This window comes from Hippoglossus hippoglossus, chromosome 3, assembly GCF_009819705.1.
Source record: "Hippoglossus hippoglossus isolate fHipHip1 chromosome 3, fHipHip1.pri, whole genome shotgun sequence".
NCBI classification, from domain to species: domain Eukaryota; kingdom Metazoa; phylum Chordata; class Actinopteri; order Pleuronectiformes; family Pleuronectidae; genus Hippoglossus; species Hippoglossus hippoglossus.
This window is the reverse complement of record NC_047153.1, coordinates 20,472,059-20,496,000: the sequence shown is the minus strand read 5'-3', so window position 1 is coordinate 20,496,000 and position 23,942 is coordinate 20,472,059. Positions and strand designations below refer to the sequence as shown.

The following is a 23,942-nucleotide window of genomic DNA, read 5'->3' as shown; positions in this document are numbered from 1 at the left end:
AAACAAGTTGATGACTGTAAATGGGACATGAGATACAAGCTGATGCACTCTTCTCTGTGTGGCGAATAAAAAGCCAAAGAGTCAGCTTGATGAAGCATCGCGTTAATTCATGCAGGACACGGAGTCAAGTGCTCAGGCGTAATAAACTGTCAGCTTCTGATAGATTTACGGGTGCTCGTCACTCACCCACCAATCACAGCCCATTCTTTCATCAAAGCGATCCTTTTAAATACGACCTCATCCTCACTGATCCCTGCTCACGCCCTGCTGCCGGCAACTTGCCTCCACCACCCCAGCCTCCACCTTTAGCACTGAGTCCATACATGGTCGTGGTAAACGATATTCATCTTGAACAAACGTACCTTGCCTGCTACGCCCACCGGGGGGTTCTGCACATGTTCCCTGTTTTATCTTAGCATGCTGCCTGGCTAATCCAGGGAACATCCAAAGAACAGAGCCATCCGCGCCGAGCATAACTGTATTCCCATTGTGCATAAATGGGTAAATCATGACAAAGGGTAGCTGACTGAACTTTACTGAGCACAAAGACCGGACACAGGAGGCCGCAGTGAGACTGGCTTTGTCCGAAGGTGATAAACAGTGGTGGAGGGAACATTTTACAAGTACAAACAAATAGACAAAAATGTACTCAAGTAAACGTACCACATTAACCTTTCTACTTGAATAAAAGTAAGTACTTATTTTTTAATGTACTTAAAGTATTAAAAGTAATTGTACTTGTTGAGTGTAACCTATTCTCTAATGCAATTGTCCACTACATCATTAACTGTGCCTGCTGTATGTTCTGATGCTGCTGAAACACAGTTTTTTTTAATATACCAATACAGACGTTTTTCAGGATTAATACAGATATGTTTTAAATTATCTATTAGTCAAACCTGATCCTTTTTCTTTGCTCTTCGTTGCTGTGCAAATATTGGACAGAAGTGTCAAAGTGTCGATTAAACATTCTAAACACTTTTATACGACAGCTTCCATGTTTTTTCCACATTCAGACTGAAGTTGGAACAACAACTCAACAGCTCTGTGAGCTTGTGAATGTTCAGTATGGATGCTCTGTTTTCTGCACAGATTTCATTAATACCAGTCTCTACATTCCTGCAGCAGACAGACTAGACTTTGTTTGATTGCAGACCTGCTCATGTTTCTCAAAGAGAATATGATGTTTTCAGCAGCATTGAGACACTCTGCTGCCTGAGTCCCGTCTCATGAATCATGTCCTATGTTACAGTTAAGTTTACATAGCACTGACACCATCTGAGCTGTTTTGTTATTATGAGAGCGTTTATTTTTTTATTAAATTATTGAATGAAATGTACTGAGAACCCCCCCCCCTCCCCCTCCATGGCTCTTTTCTTTTCGGACGAGTCAGTGAATGTGGAGTTGGAGACAGACCACACCCCGGAGGTCTGTCCTGCTGGGCTCTGATTGGTATGCAGATAAAGGTGGAGCGGACGCAGAGCGGACACAGGACAGCGGACACAGGACCGCGGAGGAGCTGCACAGATGTGGTGGTTGAACCTGACGCCTTCCTCATCTTACAGCTGCTGGGATCTTTTTCTTTTTTTAATACTCGGGGTTCCAAACCTGCGCATGAGGCTCAACCCGCAGCCTCCACAACACACGCACGTGAGTTAGTCTCTTCTTTGGTTGCTGTGATTGCTGTACTCTGTAATTACAGTGGACTGTGCTTAGTATCCACTATACATATATACTAAATGTTATTTTTGCACATGTGGCCATCAAATAATTAGGGATAACTCGACCGTTTAGATTCAATCAAACGCTTCATGTGTGAATGAGAGATTACAGTTGTGGAGCAATATTCTGGCTGCAGAATAATAAAATGTCTTTAATAGTTAATGTTCTGCCTGTATTCACATATTACAGATATTTTAACGAGTTTCTCTTAAAAAATCGAAAGAATTATTAATAACAAAAATGGCAAGTTTCATATTATTGAAATAAAAAATGTAGACAGTCGATATTAATACGTTTCCATTGACATGATTTATGCTATCTGATGTTCGTGTCCCTTCATGTTTATGATGTTATGGCTCCTCTTTTTGATTCATTAAGGTGAGATGTTTCTAACAGCTCATCCTGAATCCATAAATCTGTATGAGTCCATTGATTTTCTCATCATATGATTAAATGAGGAGGTGCGGTGTCCACTGATAAGTAATTAGTAAGATTATTTTGAACCTCAGCTGCTGCATGAATATTGTTTAGTAAGGCTGTAGATCCACTTTAGTTTCAATGCCATGCACAAAGTCAAAATAGTAGAAATGTCATATATGTCTCAAAAGGCTTTTTTAGTAGAAGTGCTGCTTGTAGAAGGAATCCAGTGTCATATACAGTCATACAGTATCGTGCTGTGCATGTGGGGGCAACTACATTAGGCTACTAACTAATAAAACACAGACACACTTTTTTGGAATCAAATACTCAATGAATTTACTTGTATATTTATTTGCAAACACTTTTGTTGGTGAAGAAAAAATGACCTATATTTGAATCTTTACTGTTCTCAGTCTTTCTAAGAAAGGGTCCTAAAGAGGACTTCAGGCTTGCAGCTTGTGGTTGAATGTTATTCGTGTATTTACTCTAGCAAATGTGTGCATGCATGTGCATACAAGATAATCTTAGCTAAATGTACTGTATAGATGTTTTTCCATGTTCCTCACACTGCATTAGTTCCTCCCTTGCACTTCACTGAGTTGCAAGGCAAATGATGTGTCCATATATACAAGTTGAATGACCTTTACCAACCACTTGGCCCCTGACTCATCTCAACTACACCTGGTTGATTTCCAATTGATCTTTTACTCTTGTTAACAGCGCTGCTCTTCACGGTGGATGAGTAGCATGTTTCTTCCTCTGTGCGCCTCAGAAAATAAACACCACTCTGTGTGACTCTGCAGTGACCATGCATCACCTGCCAGCAGATCATCAACCCAACAGCAGCTGCAACTGCTCCTCTCCCCCTTCCAACTGGACAGCAGGGGGCGACACCCTGCAGCTGCCCACATTCACAACAGCAGCCAAAGTCAGGGTGACCATCACCTTCATCCTCTGCGCCACGTCGGCCTTCTGCAACCTGGCCGTGCTGTGGGCAGCCCACAGCGATGGGAAGCGAAAGTCGCACGTCAGGGTGCTGATCATCAACCTGACTGTGGCTGATCTGCTCATGACCTTCATCGTGATGCCAGTTGACGCAGTGTGGAACATCACAGTCCAGTGGCTTGCTGGGGACCTTGTCTGCAGGCTACTGATGTTTCTCAAGCTGCAGGCGATGTACTCCTGCGCCTTTGTCACTGTGGTGATTAGCCTGGACAGGCAGTCAGCTATTCTCAACCCTCTGGCTATCAACGAGGCCAGAAAGAGGAACAGAGTCATGCTGTCTGTGGCGTGGGCCATGAGTGTTGTGCTGTCAGTCCCTCAGGTAAAGTCATTTAACAACAGGGGACAGAACAAATTTTAATGAAACAGGTCTTAATTAAAAGGTGTATGGTCCAATAAGTGATTACAGCCACTTTCTTTGCTTTGATCAATATTTCTGGGTTAAGTTTTCCCTGTTCCAAAAGTAATATTTTCCAACCTTGTAACAAAAACGTATGACGTGTGTGGCGGCCAGTTGCTCGCCCATCCCCAGTCTGAAAAACAGATGACCGCATCTGCAAGAACAGCTTCTTGCCAACATTAACATTTATTTACCAGCCTGTGGCTCTTTCATGTTTCTAACAGACGTCACTGGAGGCACTGTGGAATGATATCAAGCTGTGGCGATGCAAATAATTTGATAACTTCCTCGTCGGTTTTGATTTCTACAAGCGAAATGTTCAAAATAATAAGATAAAAGAGGATTTACAGCCAAATAAGCTTGGCCTGATCGTGATCCAGGCATACCAGCATCCTGCAGGCTTTTGTCTTATCTTCCTGGTTAAAAAGCTGTTTTGGAAAGAATCAGATGAAGCCTTGCATGCTGTCATTGCTTGTACTTAGGAATACAAATGAAGAAAACTTCTAACTGGATGATTTTACAAAGTGGGAGGATGAATCCATTTCCTGACCACAGATATCAACTAAAACTCTAGAAGAAATCTCAGGGCCTGTTCTGCATCTGCATGATCAAATAGGAGCACAGAAAATAATTCTACTACATTTCATGTCCTGGGACAACCTCCACCACCTATGAGGTTGACCTTAATGGTGACATGGCCACATCCCAACACATACCAGTAACATATACCAGTATCAATGGATGTTACTTCACATGCTTGAAGATGAATAATGCTCCTTTCCCTCCTCAGATATTCCTTTTTCACAACGTGACCATCATTCATCCCGAGGAGTTCACTCAGTGCACGACTCGTGGAAGTTTCATGAGTCACTGGCATGAAACTGCCTACAACATGTTCACCTTCTCCTGCCTGTTCCTGCTGCCTCTGGTCATCATGATCACCTGTTACACGAGGATCTTCTGTGAGATCTCCAAACGACTGAAAACGCACAACTGTGAGTTTGAATCGAGGCTGATGCTTAGTGGATCGATTTACACTTATTGGCTATCATCTGCAATTAATTAGCTTCTGGGGGTATGAACCAATATTGGCCTTCCAGTGTAGACAGTGGATAACTGGGCCAAAACTCTGTTCACATATCACAAAAAAACAAAAACAGTGATACTTTTCGTAGGTGTTTTAGATCCAGATGTCATTATGGCCAATCTCTGATAACAGCTATCTGCATATGAATGCAAATAAATTTTAAAAAACAATATCTTTTCCTGCGGGCAACCGAAGCCTGCTTCTCAAACACGATTGGTCAATCTAGAAACAGAAGACTTCCAGCACCTCACCTCCAAATTCTGCATATTCACATGTAGAATTATAGAGATCATTCTCATGTAAGTTGCTGCTACACACTGTGTTTGAACTGAATTTATAAGAGCTGTTGTGTGATTTAAGGCTTTTGACTAAATTTCGGTGTTAGTGAATTCATTTTATTAGGTAACATTGGTGATCCCTGAATGTAATACTGGACTTGACTTCTGATTGAACACCTATAAACCTAAAAACAAACCCATCAGCCTCAGCTCTTTTGTTTAGTCTTACAATAGCATGACTGTAGTCTGAGAACCTGGCCCAGCGGAGCTATCTGCTAAACCTTGAGCTGACCACACGATAAACCAATTCTACATGATTTGATCCTGTGTTACCATCTAGTAAATCAAATGGAAAACTCTGTCGTGACTAAAGACAATCTTTTCTCTAACTCAGCCCTACCAGACTAAACCACTTGAAACCTTGACAGAAGACTAATGTATTATTTATTTTACTTTTTAAAAATATGAATGCAATAAGAGCGCTACATTTTTCACATCTTACACAATACATTTATTGTTTTTTTTGTATTAAGGCTTTGATAATGTGTTCTTTGTTTTGTTTGTCATCTGCTCTGCCCCCAGTGTCATCCAATGAGGTGCATTTGCGGTGTTCAAAGAACAACATCCCCAGAGCCCGAATGAGAACTCTAAAAATGAGTATAGTTATTGTCTTGTCTTTTATTATCTGCTGGACTCCGTACTACCTGCTGGGCCTGTGGTACTGGTTCTTCCCCGATGACCTTGAGGGGAAAGTCTCCCAATCGCTAACCCACATCCTGTTCATCTTTGGTCTGGTCAACGCCTGCCTGGACCCGGTCATCTACGGCCTGTTCACCATTCACTTTCGAAAGGGGCTCCAGAGGTATTTTTGCAAAGCTCCCCCAGCGTCTGACCTGGATAACAACACGGTTATAACTGGATCTTTAACTTGTGCTGCCAGTATTTCACCGCTGAAAAGAGAGGTGAGCCCTGCTGCCAGCCAGGAGAAGTTCATAATGTACAGTACCAATCACAGTAAAGAAGAGTCAACATCACCAAGTGGCAGGTTTTTAACAGCAGACAATAATACAGCTAGAGATGTAAACCAGTCCAGCTCCGACAGCACCGTGTGAGGACAGGAGAAGAGACCTGACAGTTTTTTATAATGTTGTATAACTATATTATTTATTCATCTTTATTCATCGTCTGACGGTCTAATGTGTGGGGTCCTGTATTCCTTGAACCCTGTCATTTTACCTCAAAAATGATGCTTGTGTATAATAAAATGAAATAAATTTATATTTCCTGTAAGAGGAGAAACTTGGTAAATGAATGTTTATGTGCTCTGTATCTTGTGATTTGACATCTTGAATTAAATTAAATGTATCCACTGGGATGAGCGTCTATTTTGAATCTGTTGCTGTTGGATATTTACAATGTTCAGAGGCAAAAGTCCAGCGAGCCCGGTGCAAATTGGGTCAAACACATACTGCTGCAATTGTAAACAAAAAAACATTATGCTGTGCAATTTGTCAGTAGATCTCTAATGCAAACACCCGTATGTCTCTGTATTGATGTGTAGCAGTTGTATCCCCGGGGGGGGCGGCCGTCCACAATCAGTGAAGATGAGTCATATTTCCCTAATGGAAAGGCCAAATTGTGACAAATGAATTTGTGGCAGATTTGAGAGATCACTTTAGAACCATCCTCAACTCTTTGCATTTTCATGTTTTGTTGCAGGGTTCCTAGAATCAGAAAGAATGTATAAAACCTTAAGGTATTCACCCAGTAAATATCTTAGTGAGCAACATTTATCATACAAAATGTTATCATCATTGATTTGTGCCTCATTCGTTTTTGAAAAAATAAATATTGTAGCTAGAGCAGGTAAATAATCGGTCATTGCAGATGTAGTGGAACACTTACGTCAGTTTCTGCTGCTGTTGCTATGAGCAATAGCAATCTTAAGCAGAAATAAGAAGCTGAATCCATTTTCAAATTTGAGATTGTGTGCATTATGTTGTGTCCATCTGTCATTAACAGCATGCATTATTTTCCTGAATATTAAATCGAACACATAATCTCAAAATAGAGTTACTTTTAGCCAATTAATTGCTTAGTGTTGCTAAATTGAAAACCACCCATATCTTACTATCTTATAAACTATCATACAGGGAAAAGAAAATGCCAAATTGAAAACCGTAGTTTAATCATTTTCTGTCAGCCATTAAGGAATATTTCAATATTTACACTTATTGAGATACACCCATTCATTGTTGTCGGTACATATCAGGACGCAAAAACATTGGAAACAGTTTCTGACGGTCTCAGTCCAATAACCACCAGCACATGTAAAGCTCATTAACATGCAATATCTTAATGGTTTACTCCGTAAAAAAACAACTGTTCATTATTATGAGTATATCTAAGAAATCCCTGATAAAAATAGCAACGAGATATTTACTCCAGCAGCTGGTTACAAAAGCTTATCTCTCAAAATCTTTTACAAGCTTTATATTGAACACATTATATTTTGCTGAATCACGACATTAAAAAAATAATGTGTACAGAGTTTTATCTTAGTTATTTGAGTGTTGCTTGTAGCTTCATATTTACCATACAGACACAACGGTGGTATACTTTTCTGTAGTTCACTCTCATGTCTAACTCCTGGAAATTATTTTTTTTGTATCAGAAATAATCTCGGAGCTGCTCTTACTAGTTTTTGTATCATTGAACTGTTCAACAAATCTTCATCTATCTTTGTAGACAGATGGTTTTCAGACAAACAAACAGCGCTGTCATTTATCTGGTTGATAACTGATGTTGACAGCAGCACATACCAAGCTGTCTGAATGGAGCACCTGTGCTGTCATTATGCTCTCATTGATGTGTGGACAGTAACGCTGTTAGCAATTCAAATGATGTTTCAAGCTGGTATTAAAATCAGTAACAGAGAGATGCCACCGTATAATCTGATACGACCAGTGAAGAGGTAAAACAAATGATGCAACAGTGCAGATAAATCTTTTCAAAAAGAGCACAGACAATTTAATATTCCCATCATTGTTTGGTCACCAATCTAAACACAAAGAGGGAGACAATGAGGACTGATGACACAGTTGTGCATTGCTGATTGGTTGGAGATGAACAATATGCTGATGACAGGTTAGAATCTTCTGACGGTTTGAGCAAACCTCACCACATTTAATCAATTTTGTATTCAGATTGCTGTTACTCTGTGACCCCAAAAATATGGACATTATTTAGTAGTTGATTGTGCTCTTGTGTATCTCAGTGTGTCACACATAAAAATAGAGGTCTCTGCAATCAATACTGCCCACAACTCTTTCTCATGGTCACATAAACCTGAAAAGCACAGTTTCTGGCCATGACTCTAAGGTGGTAGGCATTACATTGTACATTGAGTGATATATTGTTATTTATGTTTTCAGTAGGGTCAAAATGTCCTATTTATTTAACTACAAGCTGTATAAGTAGCATGTGAATGTTTAGATGCACAAGAACACATGTGTCTCTTTGCTACTGACTGGCCAAAGTCAAGCTAAACCTAAAAATGTTACATCTCTGCAGCCTGTCCAAGCTTGTTTTTTCTTTTGACATTAAAACATGAAATATGAAACATTCATGGACCCCAAAGGCAAAGGATGAGTCATCCTTTTAAAAGACAGATTAGAGGTAGCTTCCAGCAACATACATTTGACATTTTTACAGATAATTTTTTTTCGTTTCAGACACATTCAAAATCACTGCCTCAAATTGCCTCTGTTTTTTATATATTGACTATAACTGTACCATGTGTTGCAGTGTTTCATTTAGCTGCAGCTCTGCTGTGTCTCTGCTGCAGTTTCTTGTAGTTGCTTCCATGTTTGTGCAAGAGCTTTGTTCCTCTCATCCACAGAGAGTGCCCTTCATATGGGAACATAGGACACACATGAGACAACATTAATATCCATGTGTGAAGTGATTGTGCTTTGTTCTTGGGATGAAGATCAGATATTCGAGGCATCAAGGCACAAATAACACAAACCTTTGCTGAAGGTAGAGGTTGCAGGTTTCTTCTAGAGAGACAAAGCTCTGTGTTTCTTCTTGCTGTGGAGAGTCTGGAGGGGAAACAATAAACTGCTTGAGAATATCAGACTCTCCAAAATGGAAGACGAGAAGATGACTCTGGCCATCTTCTTCTTTAGGGGTCGCGCTGTAGCTGGAGTCCTGATCACCTGCGTGAAACATTCAAATATTTGATCAATTTCAAGTTACCTTGTTTGTGAAGCTTAACAATTTACATAAGCAGTTAAATAGACAGTACATTTGAATGTCATGCTCCTTCAGATGATCACCAGTGATTCTCACATTATTGCTTTTCTGCTGAAGCTGAAAAAAACGTTTAATGAAAAACTAGAATGACGCTAAGACCCAACAATCCCCTCTTGTTCGATCAAACCGCATTAAATTTTACACACGCTGAGTCCACTAAATATGGCTGATTTTCTAAATCTTGATCCAGGAATTATTTTCTGGGAAACCTGTGACAATTAAAAAAAAAACGTCACTAGTTTAAGCAGACAGTGGCCACAAAAGATGGCGATGGGTTTACCTCGTATGAACAGAGTTTGCCGTTTAGTGTTCAAAGCATAAACAGGACTGCAGGGAGTAGCAATCAGATGAGTTTCAGGGGGAATCAAGCAGCGCACTGTGGTTTTGTTGACGACATCTTGGAGGAACATTTTTCCATTTCTTTGCACCACAAGGAACTAGTTGAGGCAGAAAAAAATAAGACAACAGCATCAAAGGAGATGAAAATGAAACAACTGCAGTGTTCCTACCGTGCTCTGCAGGAACGGCACTGAAGCGCTGGTAGTTGGGAGGCCCCCACTGTCTTTTGGCCTGTAGCAACATAAGAAATAATGTGTGTTGATAAATATAAATATTTAAAATTTGAATGAGACTGCATTTGATTCACTCAGGTAACCTTTCAGTGAGCAGCGTTGTGCAGCACTTTGTCCCTCGTCCTGTGGTGACTCTGTGAATTGCTCCACTCTTACACACCAGCAAGAGACGGACTTCATCAGTGGACACATGCCAGTGATCCGCAAAGTGGATCCTGGAGATGGCACAGTCTGGTGCGGACATCGAAACGACAGACAGTTGAGACCCTGAGGGAAATACAAGAAAATGATAGAAGGATTATCAAACAGGCCATAACTAGTAAATTGCAAAACTCAGTTCATCAGTTAGTCAGACACACACACACACACACACACACACACACACACACACACACACACACACACACACACACACACACACACACAGTTGTTGAAACTTTCCATCAACTGATTCAGCCTCATTATGGCTTCTCTGTGAAGTTTGTCCTTAGGGAATCCTAATTATATCTCATATCCAACTGAGACAGGGAGAATCTTGCTTTAAAGGTTCAGTGTGTAAGATTTAGGTGAAAGGGATCCATTGGCAGAAATTAAATATAGCTCAGAAGTGCGACAGAATGGTATTTGCGACTTGTTCTTCTGGTCACAACCAACCCCACCAACCATAGGTGGAGGGTGAAACGTGTGACCTGACACTCCACTCCAGAATGGTCTGGTACAAAGCCCACATTGCTGCTGACACTAAACCAAACCACATTAGGGTTTTTTATTTTATTCTAAATTGTAAAATTGTGTTGCATTTGACCGCTGCAAGATGAGACTGTGTCGGGTTAACTACAAAACAGCAGCTGTAGCCCAACATGGCAATATCGAAAAATAATGACCATGAGCACTTTTGTGATAAAACTGGAAGTTTCCTGGAAGCTGGTGAAAGGAGAACTCAGGCAGCAGCTGGTGTCTTATGCAGAAGATTTTAATGTAGACTTGATGCATCAAGGAGACCAGAAGGTGAAACAACATACAAACGCCAACAGAGTAACATGAGCAATTGTCACCCCCAAGTCTGAAGATGTCTCCCACAGCTTCCCCATATATCTCCCTCTACATGCCTCACCCATTCTAACAGCACACCCATGAAGGGCTAGAATTGCTGTGACTCTCTATGTTACATGTAGGTGTTCACATCCTATTGTACAGTTAAGTGATTCTCACATTATTGGTTTTCTGCTGAAGCTGAAAAAAACTTGGGTTTAATGAAAAATAATGATGAAAATGATGAACATGACTCTGTTGTGGACCAGACTTGTTGCACACACTAATACCAAATTATGATTTGATTCTGTACATGGACGGGTCAATAAGCAGAATGTCTGACAAATGAATAATCTTGCTGGCTATGCTGTAATAACTGATTAAGAAATATTGGAAGCACGAGCGTTACCTTCTCCTCGTGGTACCTCTGCTCAAGCCGTATTGTATGGCCTTACACGATAATATGTTACCTTCATCTGGTCCCTTTACAAATATGGAGCATATGTGAAGCTATTAGAGCTACAAATACTTGCTAGTAATTGTAAACCAGGTTTAAAGTAGGTTGATGCTTTCCCTACTAGGAGACAGGATGCAAAAAAGGTCATTAAGTGCCCTTAAGAGGGTGCCTTTCGCTAAAAAAAGCCCAGGTCAGGGTGAGAGAATGAAATCCACAATAAAACAAACACTGAGCAAAATGATGATGACCACTAATCAGAGTATGTTAATAAATCTAACTAACTAACTAACCAACTAACCAATTAACTAACTAACTATTTATCTAACTAACTAACGAACGAACTAACCTAAACCAGATCTTGTTTCATTAACAGGTGTCAAGCAAACTGCCAAAACCTTCAAATGAACCCATTCATCCCTTTCATGGAGGAGATTATGTACTAATCAAATCTCTGGAAAGGTGTCTCGGTCTCACAGAGGTGAAAAGGCTCGTTCCAGGTGCTGTTAACAAGCAGAACAGCCCATAGGGTCCGAGGTAAAGCAGAAGGGATCAACGCTCCAAGATACATGCCAGCCCTTCCCCCGGTCGCCCATGAAAAGGTGACGCAGAGGGAAACAGGGAGTGGTCCTTCATCCACACACAATAAACCCTATTCGAAGTGCACACAAATAGAATAAAAAGAGCTAAATGAACTGCTAAGCAGAATAACTGATGACAGTCACACTGACATGGTTTTAGAGGGGTTAGATGAACAAAGCAGACTTGACTAAAACCATGCACCTCGGAGTTCCCTATGAGCAAAGAGAAACACGCAGATAATGGCCTTTGACTGGATCTATTAAAATATGTATTCTCCAATGTTAAATCCCTTCCAGACCTTAAATGAGTCTTTCTGAGAAGACGATGGAGATAGCAGGACTTCACCCCTGTGGGTGGGGCCATCCATGTCTGTTTCTACCTGTAGACCAATCCCTAATGATTTCTATGGTTTCTGTTGCAATTGTGATTTCTTGTAATCAGACAGTGAATTTTTAGTCTAATAAATGTGCCTCCGTTGCTTTAATTCCCCAGATAACGACATTCCAAATGATTTACAGGACTGTTACCTTTTTGTCATTAAATTATATATAACAATTTGTATTCAATTCAAATATTTAATTCACAGTTTCACTTTATGGTATTTTACAATGATATAACCTTAACTGAATTGATATTCAATCAAATCGAATTAAGACCTTGTGAATCGGAATTGATTAATAATAAACAAATACTTAGTACACTGAAAAACACATTTTTGGAGTGACATTTACTTAAAAGAAAAGCTCGGTAACAATTTACACACAGAAATTCTTTGTAATTTTTACTTGGGAAATCCTCTAATAAAGTTTGCTTACCAGTAAAAATTGAAAGGTGATGACTAATTAAGTAGATTTTACTGGCGATTTTCACCCTTAGATATAAAATATACTCACATTTTACTTAAACTACCTTTGTATCTAATTTTGAAAGTATTGAAATCAACAACCTTTTATGTACTTTATATCCGGACGTTTCTAAGAAATATTTAAATATTAATTGTCCACTTTACAGCACTATTCTACTATGGATTTGTTGCATTTTGAATATGAGCTACGTTTTGTAAAAAAAAATTGTTTTAATGTTAAACTTCTATAAAACATGGAATAACAGATGTTTTTATAGAAACAGCACCTTTTATCCCCCCTCCAACACTGAAGTAAGAGGTTGCTTCTGGTGGGCATTACAACATATCTAAGTCAGTGCTAGCAACAGTAATGCAGACTTTCATTTTAAACACTAAGTCAGACTAAAACATTTTCAAATAGGATATTTGACCTTTCTGTTGCATTTTATCTCTAAAACAGGTACATACGATTACAAAATGAGTGGTTGAATAAGGTTAAGTACAAATGTGTAATTCAGCTGGCCTGCAATAGTTGCATATGGTAGTTTTGTAACCACTGTCATAACATAATATAAAAAATGTTTGCCATACAAAGTGGCCTCATGCTCAACAGTGTGGCCAAAACTTTTTAACAATTTTATGTAAATGAGTGATAAAATCATCCAGGCTGAGGAGGCAGAAGGTTTCCAGTTTCACTCCAAGTAAATTGTACTTAATTGTCTCAGGTTGTGCCGTCAATATGGAAGTATAGTTAATATTATTTGGCGTAAATTATAAATATTACTAATGATGATTTCAGCTTTTCATTGTATGTAAAAAAAAATTAAAAAGCAAGAACATTGATTAATCAGTTTAAAAGTCTATCAGGATCATATTTTCATAGAAATGCTCTATCATGAAAAAATAGTTGTAGTTGATAATTAGTGAAAGTTGGAATGATAATCCTGCTAGGATGGAATCCATATGGCCATGCATGGTGTGCTAGTAACCTCTCCATGGTGGTGACCCTCTACTGTGTGTAATGTACATGGGTTGAAGACTCTACAATGTGTTAATTATGAGGGTTAATGTGATTTTTTTGATTTTGTGATGTATTGATTTTGATTGAAGTTGTTAAATCTAGTATGTTTACTCAATTGATTTATTGTTCTGATGTAATCAAGTTTGTTCATGTCACCACCCTCTCAGTTGCTAGGGTTTCATCTAATATGAGAAAGGGAAAATTAGGTCTTTCATTATTGAGGTTTGACCTTTGCGCCTGTCAGAGTAGCACAGGGTCTTATTGTTTCATTTTGTCAGTAGGTGCATGTGATCTGTAACCTCCGTCGTGAGCTCCTTTAACGCCTTGCTGTTTCAGGGAATCATCATTAAAATGAGGGTTTGCCTCACAAAGGCCCTTGTTGGTCGGAAGGCGGAACTCTTGGTTCAAAGTGTTAAGGGTGGCACAAAGGAGGGGTTTTCATTTACCTCATTGATTATATGAATTGATCTTAACTGAATGACGAGTTAAAAAAAAATTTTTTTTTGAAAAAGTGATTTATATGTTCTCTTTTTTTGGTTTATTTTTATGTATTTTGTGAAATGCTGATAACAGAAAGTGACGTACAAGACAGACAAGAAACACAGATTTATGTACATAATGAAAAGACAGACATAAGATAATGCAGTTAAAGTGATGTGTATGATAATGTAGTGATGAAATAAGGGTTTCTGGAGTAGAGATGAAATAGGGTGTGTGTGTGTGTGTGTGTGTGTGTGTGTGTGTGTGTGTGTGTGTGTGTGTGTGTGTGTGTGTGTGTGTGTGTGCATGCGAGAGGTGTCTGCATGAGTCCATGGTACATGTTCATATGTTCTCTTGATTTGCTGTTTGATTGACAATTATTTGGTAATGCATGGTTTTTTATGTTCTGTTCTGAGGGCGCTCCTGGTGGTCTGAAAATAAATCAATTCGTTTTTGGACACTGTCTCCTCTCCTTGAGATGTAGTGCAGCTGTCTGTCGTGTTTGGGTAAGTGCGAGAGCGGGGCCAAGGTCAAAGGCTTCACTCCCTAGACACCACTCCCCCCCTGAATTAGAAGGAAGATTTGCCGCTATATAAATAGAACTGAATGGAATGATAAAGGTTTAATTGTTATTTGGGGTTTGAAATGTTGATGTAGGTTGATTTATATTGTGTGTTTCAATGTACGTAGTAGTTCTCTTTATGTATCACTGGCCCTTAATATATAATGATGATCATTCTGGAGCCAAGAAGGAAAAAGGATATATAACTAGAGCAGCCGTGGCGGTTTAAAAACCTACTGACTCGCCCCAAAGAAGAAGACAGAAGAAATCCTGGTGTTGTGATTACAATTTTCCTGATTAACATTTAGGTTTATCTAATCGGATTGTTTGGACTGGAGAATTGTTTTATTAAATTCAAGAAATATTTCTCATTTGTACTAGTTATGGTTGTTATGTTATCATGTATTCTTTGAATAACATCTTGAAAATAAGCAGAAGGACTAATTGGTTTCCGCAGAGCTTTTACTCATGTTGGCCGAGAGATGTTTGCCTGTGACAGCCGTCTTTATACATGTTTCTTCGGTGACTTGTTTGTGCGTGAGAGGGGGTTCAAATGAATGCTCCGTGTGTGAGACCTATCGTGTTGAATTTACACGGTGTTTTATCCATTGTATTGTGCAGCTTTTCTCATTCCTCTGCCGAACTGATGTCCCACTGTTTTTATAACAAACTGTTGAGGAACTTTTTGACCATCCTCACACATTACTGTATATGCCACTATGTATATTATGTATATAGTGTATATTACACTATATCTTCCATAACAGTTAGGTTCATCATATTTAGGCATGAAGAGTTAGTTGGTTAGATCTGGAATATCAGAGTGAGTGATTGTGAATGTGGAAATAGGAGCAATGTGGCATGGTCATATTAAGGCTCTAGCAGCAAAAACCTTGAGTGTTTCATTATTAATGAATTTCATTTGACATTGGTAAGAGGAGGAACATGCTGTTCCTTCTTTTAAAGGTCACAGTCTTGCTTTAATTTACAGTAAGACCCTTTAGATCTGCCTTTTCGAATCAATACTGCACTGCAGTGTCACACAGGAAGCAAGGCGCCTCAATCGCTCATCAAAACTGCCATTAGAGTATGGCCTGCTGATGTAAATCATGGGGGAGCCGCTGTAATGGCACAGAGCTTTAGCATAATAACATACATGCTCAGTTCTAATTATGTTACTGACACATGGCACGACAGAGAGGCAGCGGGAATCTTCTCACTTCCTGTCAGAGGTTTTCAGCCATTTTACGTATTATTAGTTCTGACATAATTTATTGTTCATCTGTTTCACATTAGTTGTCTTTTTATGGACTGAGGTCTTGGGATAAAAACAATAGATACTGTATCTGACAAACAAAATTTGAAAAAGAAAAACATGAGTGTTTAACTAGTATCTAGAGAAGGTAAATAAAATTGATGCTCATAAAAACCTTGTCCGTAGTTTATATTCAACAGTAAAGTGGTCTAGTGATGTGGATAGAGGGATTAACAGGATTAACATTTTAAACGTCTGTTAATTAAATAACCTTGATGGGAACATGAAGTATATAAAACACGTTAAAACAATTGCTGTCATACTGATGATTGTCACTCGATGAGAAAAGTGTAAATGTAGAAATATTTATGTATATATGTATAACAACTAAAGTGTCCTAGAGGATACTGATAAAAACAATCAAGAGGGTAAACATTTTCTTTTGCTTTATCTATCTTTTCACCATGTTTACATCAAGTAGATACTATCATTTACCATAAATACCACAATAAACTGTACTGCTGTAGGTAAACAGCACTGGGGTCAGATTTGATAGAAAGTAAGAGGTACTTCACTGTAATATTTACCCACCATATTGCCTGTCCCAGACAGACACCAGAGCATGGTTGAGTCCCAGAGCTATGTAGCGGGTGCATCTACTCACAGCAGAGCAGAGGATTTTCTTTGCATTTGGCCACAACATATCTGGCATAGGTTCAACGTCTGAAAAGAGAAAATATGCTTATGGTTATTGCCCCCTCTAGTACAAAGATACAAATACACAATAGATATTAAAAACAGGCAACACATTTTAAATATGTGGTTTGTGAGCATCTAGAAGATTCACCTCTGAACAACTAATTATTCTACCTGGTTCGTTCTTTGGTGCCTTTTTTAGCAAATACTGAAGAAGATTGCGACCACCCATCCACCACACACAGACAGCAACAGGCAACCCTGCTGAGAAAAAGTCAAAGATTAAAAATGATATCAGCAGGAGCAGGACCTGCCACCACAGACAAAGCCTTTATAAGGGACTTCAGGAATAACAGGGTTAGAATCCATTGAAATAATCAGCAGGGATACGTCTGTGTGTCTGCAAGTCAACTGTTTGTCATAGAAAATCCATATATTCAACACTGAAATCTCCACTAACTAGAGAACCCAGCACAACCCAGCACAACCCCCCCCCCCCCCCTCTCCTCCATTACACACCTCGCTGAGACCTCGCTGTGCGGTCACCAGGAAACTGCGCACAAGGCAGAAGAAAGTGCTGGGTGCAGTATCTGAAAAAAAAAAAGAAGAAGACTTCATCACACAGAGCAATCATAAAGTTCACAACAGCTCAGCTTTGAAACACGGATGGCATTTGTGTAAAATGAATTGTACCCTGTGCTTTCATTTGTTTGTTTTCTTTTTTCTGCATTCGTATCGAAAGACTGTTCCTTCTCCTGGTGACTCCTGGTATCTACATCCAAATCCGAGAAGTACGTCAAAAAATCAGTCACCTGCACCGCATGTGGACCTTCCAGTGTTGTCCCTGCAAAACAGCAAAAACATGGCCGGACATTGACTTGGTGGCACTCTCAGCTGGAGTGTGTTCTCACATTTTTTATATATTTTTACATTTTCTGCACACACAGTCATTAAACAAGCGATATAGAGTAAGTCCACAGACACAGCTGTATGCATGCTCATATTATTATGATTATAAGTGCCATCAATAAAATTCTACCTGCTGTTATTTTGGGTGGCTTGATTTTAGTTGCCACTGACAACGGAGACCATTTTACACCCAGGTCTCCTGAGGAAATGGGTTCCTGAAGATTAGAAATGAAAAACCATATATAATATACAATGTAATACAGTATACAATAGTTTTCTCTAATCATTTATACAAATTGTAAATCAGTAACATACAGTTATATTTGACAATGAAAAGGGAGGTGGGTACATTTTTACAGGTTGTGCAGAATATGTTTCCAAAGAGAAATCTAATGAGATGAGAGAAAACAAGAAGACTTGGACTAGCAGCTTCTCTGGATTTAAAGTTTAGCGCTCTTCCTCATGCGGCGTTTACAGCAAACCCTTCAGTGTTCTTTGTACCACTATTTGTGCACCTGTTGATCATTTTCTCACTAATTCATAATGCACAAATTAAAAAAATAGGTTAACTTTAAAATTGTAGCTAACAATCACATTTCACTGTTAGTACGATGCCATATATGACATCTGATACACAATCATGTCCAAGCCAGCTAGACACTAAAGCTACAGTGTCGTACCTGCGTCTGTGATACCACCATCTCTAACTCCTTCACCCAGGTCTCGGAGGGGAAGTGATGGACTTCAAGCCAAACAGCACCGTTACCTGATAGGAGATATGAAATTCATGTGATTCATTCATCAGCATTAGAATTCCTGAAGTCCTTAAAACAGAATCACAAATGAAAATAGCTGAAACTAGAGGTAAAGTTCTTACTTACAACTGATTGTTGCTGCTGCGTACTGTCCCCCGTGAGACAGTTCAAAGGTCACGCAAACGCTTCTTTTGTTGATGTCGTCCTGATATTGACAGAACTTTTCAAAATCTCTCTTTTAAAAACATTTTTCTTTTGCAACTGCAAAAATTAAACCAACAAAATACACATGATGCTTTGTGAAAAAATTCTAAAAAAATAAACTGGTTCTACCCTTAAGCTAATAAACTTTCAGATGCATTAACCACAACACATACAAACGTATATTCAACCACCTTCAGAAGAAGGCAGAGGTTATGGCTAATAAGTGAAAATGGTGAATGATAATACACACCATGATGTTAACAACACTGAGGAGGTGGATGGTGTCACAGTGATAAGCAAAGACTCTGGCAACACCTGCAATGAAAGACCATAGCAACCGATGTAAGCAGTCATGTAAGCATTACATTTTTAGCAAAGTATCTGTCTCTGTAAACCTCCTGCAGGTTTCCAGTTTATCCTTCCCCTGGTTCGCAGGTGTCATTTTTTTCAGTTCAGTGCATCACAGATCACCTGGGGATGCAGCTGGAGCCTTCGTAGTGTATAACTGAACGTCATTCGCAATTTGTCAACTGACGAAACAGGTTTTAAGCAAGAGAGGGAGAATAACATCAGAAAATGTAAAAGAAACATGGGGACTGATCAGAGGCAGATTACCCACCCATATCATCAATAGTGCCCAGTAGATATGCCGTCTCTGCCATACTGGTCATCTGAATAGATGTAATTTCCAGTCTGTCCTCCAGCCAGTCTGCAACACAGGTCAGAGAAGATGTACACCACACAGACAAGCCCTGGGAGTGACCCAGACCGAGGTACCTGCCATCTTCTGAGCATGTGAGGCAGTTGGTGCTCTCTGGAAGCTGACAGATAGGACACAACAGTCAATATTAACCATCTCCTTCAGAAAAACACTTATCTTTTCATTCAATAAACTAAAATCTAAACTAAAAACTAAATTTATTTTCACTGGTAGAATAATAATAAGCGCTGTATGTGACTGTACAACTCATATGTTGGGCAAAGAAATTGACATTTTTCTAAAATAATAAACTGTATAATAAATCATAGAATATATAATATAAATACACTTTTAGGAACAATTTCTGTCACGACGTCAGTACCTCTGCTGCCCTGGACAGGCTCAAAGCTTCCACTCTTGATTCCTCTGCTTTGCAAGCTGCTTCCATGTCTGTGTCTGGTTTTCCTTTCTGTGACGTACGGGAACATCAAATGAGCACAAAACTTGTCTCAGACAGAATCGGGCGATGCAGACATGTAAGAAGTGATGGTGGAAGTACTAAGATCTTTATTTCAGTGAGAAATATTCGCAACTCATAAGAAATAAATAGCCCATTTGAAGAAAGACTGAACTATTATTTTAAAGCATTATCATCAAAATATGCTCAAAGTATCAAAACTAAAAGTGCTCCTCGTAAAGAACGGCCCCAATATGGTGTTATATTATATATATTATATTTGACAGAGAATCATTACAATGTTGTAACTCAGAACATTTAAACTACTTGAAGTATTATCAGCTTGATTGTGACTATATGTGTGAATATTGTTTCATCTGCATATTCAACATAACTGAACAGAAGTAAAGTACAAGTGCATCAGTACATGTGACTATGAATTAACTGAAGTAACTAATACTGTGGCTGACTTAATGTGTGAGGTAACAGTGTCTGGATCTTGCTGAGAAAGTCATTAAAGAGTCATACTTGGATTTTATTTTATTTTGTATTTATTTGATAGCTACGGTGTTTATTAATGCACATTAGACATGTTGTGAACGAGCCACAGTTAGCTGTACAGGCTAGTTTCCATCTGACAAAGCAACCGGAACTTCCCCTCTCCATCAGAAACAAGCACCAGAGAATCCACTCAACACGCAGCTAAAGCTAATGAGAGCTGCATTTAGCAGCTAGCGCACTTGGACAGGTGAGTAGCCTGCTGCTAACAAAGGCTAACGAGGAGAGTGGAAATGACGAATTATTACCGTTGACCTTTAGTTCTCTCTAATTTAAAACTACCCTGCTCCTAAATATAACCTCTGGGTAAAAAGTATTACCTTCATTCGGGCAAAGTTCACTTGTGAAGTTGAACACGGTCTCACAGGAACCTGCTAATGGTGCGAACTCCGTCAGGGTCGTCATGGCAACAGTGGCTCCGTGGACGCACTGTTGCCAGGTCAACGAGGTCCGCCGGAAGCTTCTTCAGAGGTTTTTTTATATGGATCAATAATCCATCCCCGTCAATATCTGTGAGGATAAGTGTTATTTCTTGTGTTATTTCTTCACCCTGGGTCTTGGTCTTAATTCGCCAAAGTTAATACACGTCACGGATGAACGACTTCCGATATCTTGATCAACATGAGGCTTCGTTTCCATCAAGGTTCAGTGGAATCAATAGTGAGAGACGTCAGGTACATCAACTCACATTCATTTGAATGAAAAACCTCCATCAAGTCTGTGGCTCTTTGTTTTTCAGTAGATCATCCTTCAAGCAGAAAGAAAACAGAACAACATTTTAATTCAAACTTTCTGATTACTCGTGCTTTACAAATATATAAAAGTATAGTGACTAATTCCTTTACAATCTAGTGAGACATTTACAAATGGTGTATAGAAGAGTTTTCTGTTGGCAGGTTGTGAAAAAGCTCCGTTTCTATGTCTTTGTCGTTTCTGTTTGGTAATAACTGACTGGCAGTGTGTGTGTGTGTAGGTCTGATCATGTGGATATGGTGTCTATGAGCAGACCTACCTGTGGGATACAGTAAACATTGTTTTTTGTTGCATATCGTGGGCCTTTGGAGCCTTTGGCGAAATAAATAAACAAAATGAGAAATTCAAGATCAATAATTGTAACAAGAATTGGGATATTGATGATTTTTGAGTGATTATAAGCACTTAAACAGCGTCCTGTGCAAGAAACACTCAAAATGAACAAATGTTCTATATTTGTAAAGGACTGTCGTGGAAAAGAATCTGTTGAGTTGTGAGACTCGGAAAATGCATTTAGTCATGTGCTGTCTTTTAGAAGCACAGGGTTCCAGAAGACTTTTTTTTTCTTCTTTATTTTATGCTTCATGTGATGGTGTGTTTGTGCAATCCTAATGATATCTCACACACACACACACACACACACACACACACACACACACACACACACACACACACACACACACACACACACACACACACACACACACACACACACACACACACACACACACACACACACACACACACACACACACACACACACACACACACACACACACACCTCACTGTTAATAACCCCGTTTATAAAAGTGGGTTTTAATGTGTTGGGATGGGTTTTAATGCAATGTGATGATAAATGGATTTTACCCCAGAATTTACTTTTTCAGAAGTTGTCTTCACAAACAAAAAAACTTTGCAGGAGACTGAACATGAGGATTTTTTTATGTGGGTATTGCAAAATGTGCTCTAGTGAATATAAGACATTTATAAAGCATTAGTTTATATTTATTAACATTTAATAAACATTTTTTAACCAAAAACACTTATAGGATGATTTGTTTTTAGTGTTGTTGTCATGTTGTTCCTCTATGGTCCAGTACATTTGCTGAGTCCTGTATCGCTGAGCAACATTGTGATTAAAGAAAAGACAAATGATGAGGACCAGAGTGACACAGATCACCTGTATATACAAGTCTCGACCAATCAACTCTGAGGGCAAAAATCACTTTTATGCTTTTATTCGTTTGAACTTTGCAAAGAAATAAAGTATACATTTGTAAAACACAGTTCATGATGCTCTCTGACTCTCTTCCCTTCAGCAGGTGCGCGGCACATTAAAACACCGGCTGTGCAGTACACACTGGTGCTTCGTCAACGCTCAGCACCAGAACGACAGAAACAAAAACACCTTATGAACCTCTTATTGTAGCTTGTGATAAAGATTTGAAAAGATAAATAAATCTCGTTTTGTGACTTTGTAAGAAAAATTCTGTCCAGTGATTCATTCATCATAGTCAATAACCCACATATAATTATGGTCTTTAATCAACCACTTGACACTTATAAACCCTTTTCTCGCTGAAACATTCTCATAATTGCCGCCCACTACCTGAAAGTGATTGAGTATTGGCAATTTAATTATGGATTTTTTTTTCCTGCTTGAAATATAGCACATCAAACCATATGTCCAGGGCTCGGTGCGATGCAAGTAGTGATGGTACAGACCACAGTTATATTCCTAATGATAAATGCCTGATCATATGCCTCAGTGGTGATTTTCAAAACAGAGTACCATAAGGATTACAACTGCTGAGTAAGCGATGTCATTACAGCAAATCAAAGTGTGCACTAAACAATTTAAAAATACATGACATTTTTCCTCCAGAAAGAACATTTTCATTTTAAGACAGGTTTAAAAGTGAACACTAACATAAGGCAGATAAACAGATGAAGAGTGGATAATATCTCCATGTTGATATTGGCAGATTTTTGTCCTATAGAAGTTTAATCTTAAGGCTTCTATGTACGTTATTGATTTTATGAATTGACATTCAGTATAGAAACTGCAACCATACAATACAATCTGACTGGAAATTCCATGAGTCTGCTGCCCCCTTTTTTCAAACTGGGTTTAGTGCAAAAAACCTAATTCGGTGCAGATTATTAACTGGAAACTGAAGGATATAAATCCTCCAAGTTAATTAAAAAAAAATGCCCAAGTACCGCAACTGGTTATGAGGAAGCAATTACACGATTTTCAGAGATGTTTTAAGTATTTGGTGAAGTGGCACCCGACCTCCCGTCTGCAGCCTCTCAATAACAATAATGTTTAGGTGAATTCGATGCAGCTTTCAGCCATCAGGTCAGGCAGAGACACAACACAATACGTCAGCTGAATGTTTAAGCTGCTCACGACCGCTCCCGCCTCCCTCCCCGAGCTGCTCGGGTTACAAACACTTTGATTGAAACGAGATGTGACGCATCAAGCTGAGAACAACATGTGACAGAGGAAGAGGGCTTACAAATAAATACATCAGTAGTTCTAAGCAAAAGAGAGAAACTTCTTTCCAGTAGGATCAAATACTTCAATATAGACTGGGTGCCTGATAAACCATGCCAGTAAAATGTTGTGAGGAGGAAATTCTTCTTTCCTCACCAAGTTATTCCAACAGCCACAAAGACCATTTTGGTACCTTCACCAATCACTAAGAAGAAATGGCTGAGGTGAATAAATACTTAAGATAGACAAGTGCATTTAGGAGATAGCAGATAGCACATATACCGTGCTGCACCAGGTTCTATGTTAATCTGCACTGATCAACATGTCCAGACATTTAAATAGTTTCCAGTTTCTTCTCCATGAATTCAGCTGCTTTCAAAAT

The 23,942-nt window shown here is 39.0% G+C and overlaps 2 protein-coding genes across 3 annotated transcripts; one reads left to right on the top strand and one right to left on the bottom strand.

Moving 5' to 3' along the window:
- Positions 1-1,420: 1,420 nt before the first annotated feature.
- LOC117759279 (gonadotropin-releasing hormone II receptor-like) lies at positions 1,421-6,284 on the top strand. Its single transcript, XM_034581341.1, has 4 exons — positions 1,421-1,650; positions 2,946-3,466; positions 4,335-4,539; positions 5,492-6,284. Exons 1-4 carry the CDS (start codon positions 1,455-1,457, stop codon positions 6,019-6,021), a joined length of 1,452 nt encoding a protein of 483 aa, XP_034437232.1. The 5' UTR covers positions 1,421-1,454; the 3' UTR covers positions 6,022-6,284.
- Positions 6,285-7,526: 1,242 nt separating this feature from the next.
- On the bottom strand, positions 7,527-20,751 carry wdr93 (WD repeat domain 93). 2 transcript variants are annotated; one of them, XR_004613454.1, is made up of 17 exons: positions 20,628-20,751; positions 19,675-19,761; positions 19,212-19,413; positions 18,843-18,907; positions 18,515-18,593; positions 18,314-18,399; positions 17,764-17,848; positions 17,418-17,568; positions 17,244-17,314; positions 16,899-16,985; positions 16,620-16,751; positions 9,882-10,065; positions 9,736-9,796; positions 9,507-9,663; positions 8,940-9,129; positions 7,843-8,818; positions 7,527-7,770 (listed from the first exon to the last, which is right to left on the bottom strand). XR_004613454.1 is itself a non-coding variant. In XM_034581340.1 (16 exons), the coding sequence occupies exons 1-16, from the start codon at positions 20,631-20,633 to the stop codon at positions 8,725-8,727; spliced, it is 1,737 nt and encodes a 578-aa protein (XP_034437231.1). In that variant the 5' UTR covers positions 20,634-20,751; the 3' UTR covers positions 7,829-8,724. The 2 variants fall into 2 exon arrangements, 1 of the variants encoding a protein (XP_034437231.1); XM_034581340.1 differs by lacking the exon at positions 7,527-7,770 and having other exon boundaries at positions 7,829-8,818.
- Positions 20,752-23,942: the final 3,191 nt, after the last annotated feature.

What these genes read in the sequence shown, in the direction of transcription:
- LOC117759279 (XM_034581341.1), top strand. Translation starts at nt 1,455, where the DNA reads ATGCAGATAAAGGTGGAGCGGACGCAGAGCGGACACAGGACAGCGGAC. An exon ending in AGCCTCCACAACACACGCAC is followed by an intron (nt 1,651 to 2,945) that starts GTGAGTTAGTCT and finishes GTGACTCTGCAG; the next exon opens with TGACCATGCATCACCTGCCA. An exon ending in ACGACTGAAAACGCACAACT is followed by an intron (nt 4,540 to 5,491) that starts GTGAGTTTGAAT and finishes CTCTGCCCCCAG; the next exon opens with TGTCATCCAATGAGGTGCAT.
- wdr93 (XM_034581340.1), bottom strand. An exon ending in GCCTGTCCAGGGCAGCAGAG is followed by an intron (nt 19,414 to 19,674) that starts GTACTGACGTCG and finishes CCTATCTGTCAG; the next exon opens with CTTCCAGAGAGCACCAACTG. An exon ending in TCAGTGTTGTTAACATCATG is followed by an intron (nt 18,594 to 18,842) that starts GTGTGTATTATC and finishes TGTCAATATCAG; the next exon opens with GACGACATCAACAAAAGAAG.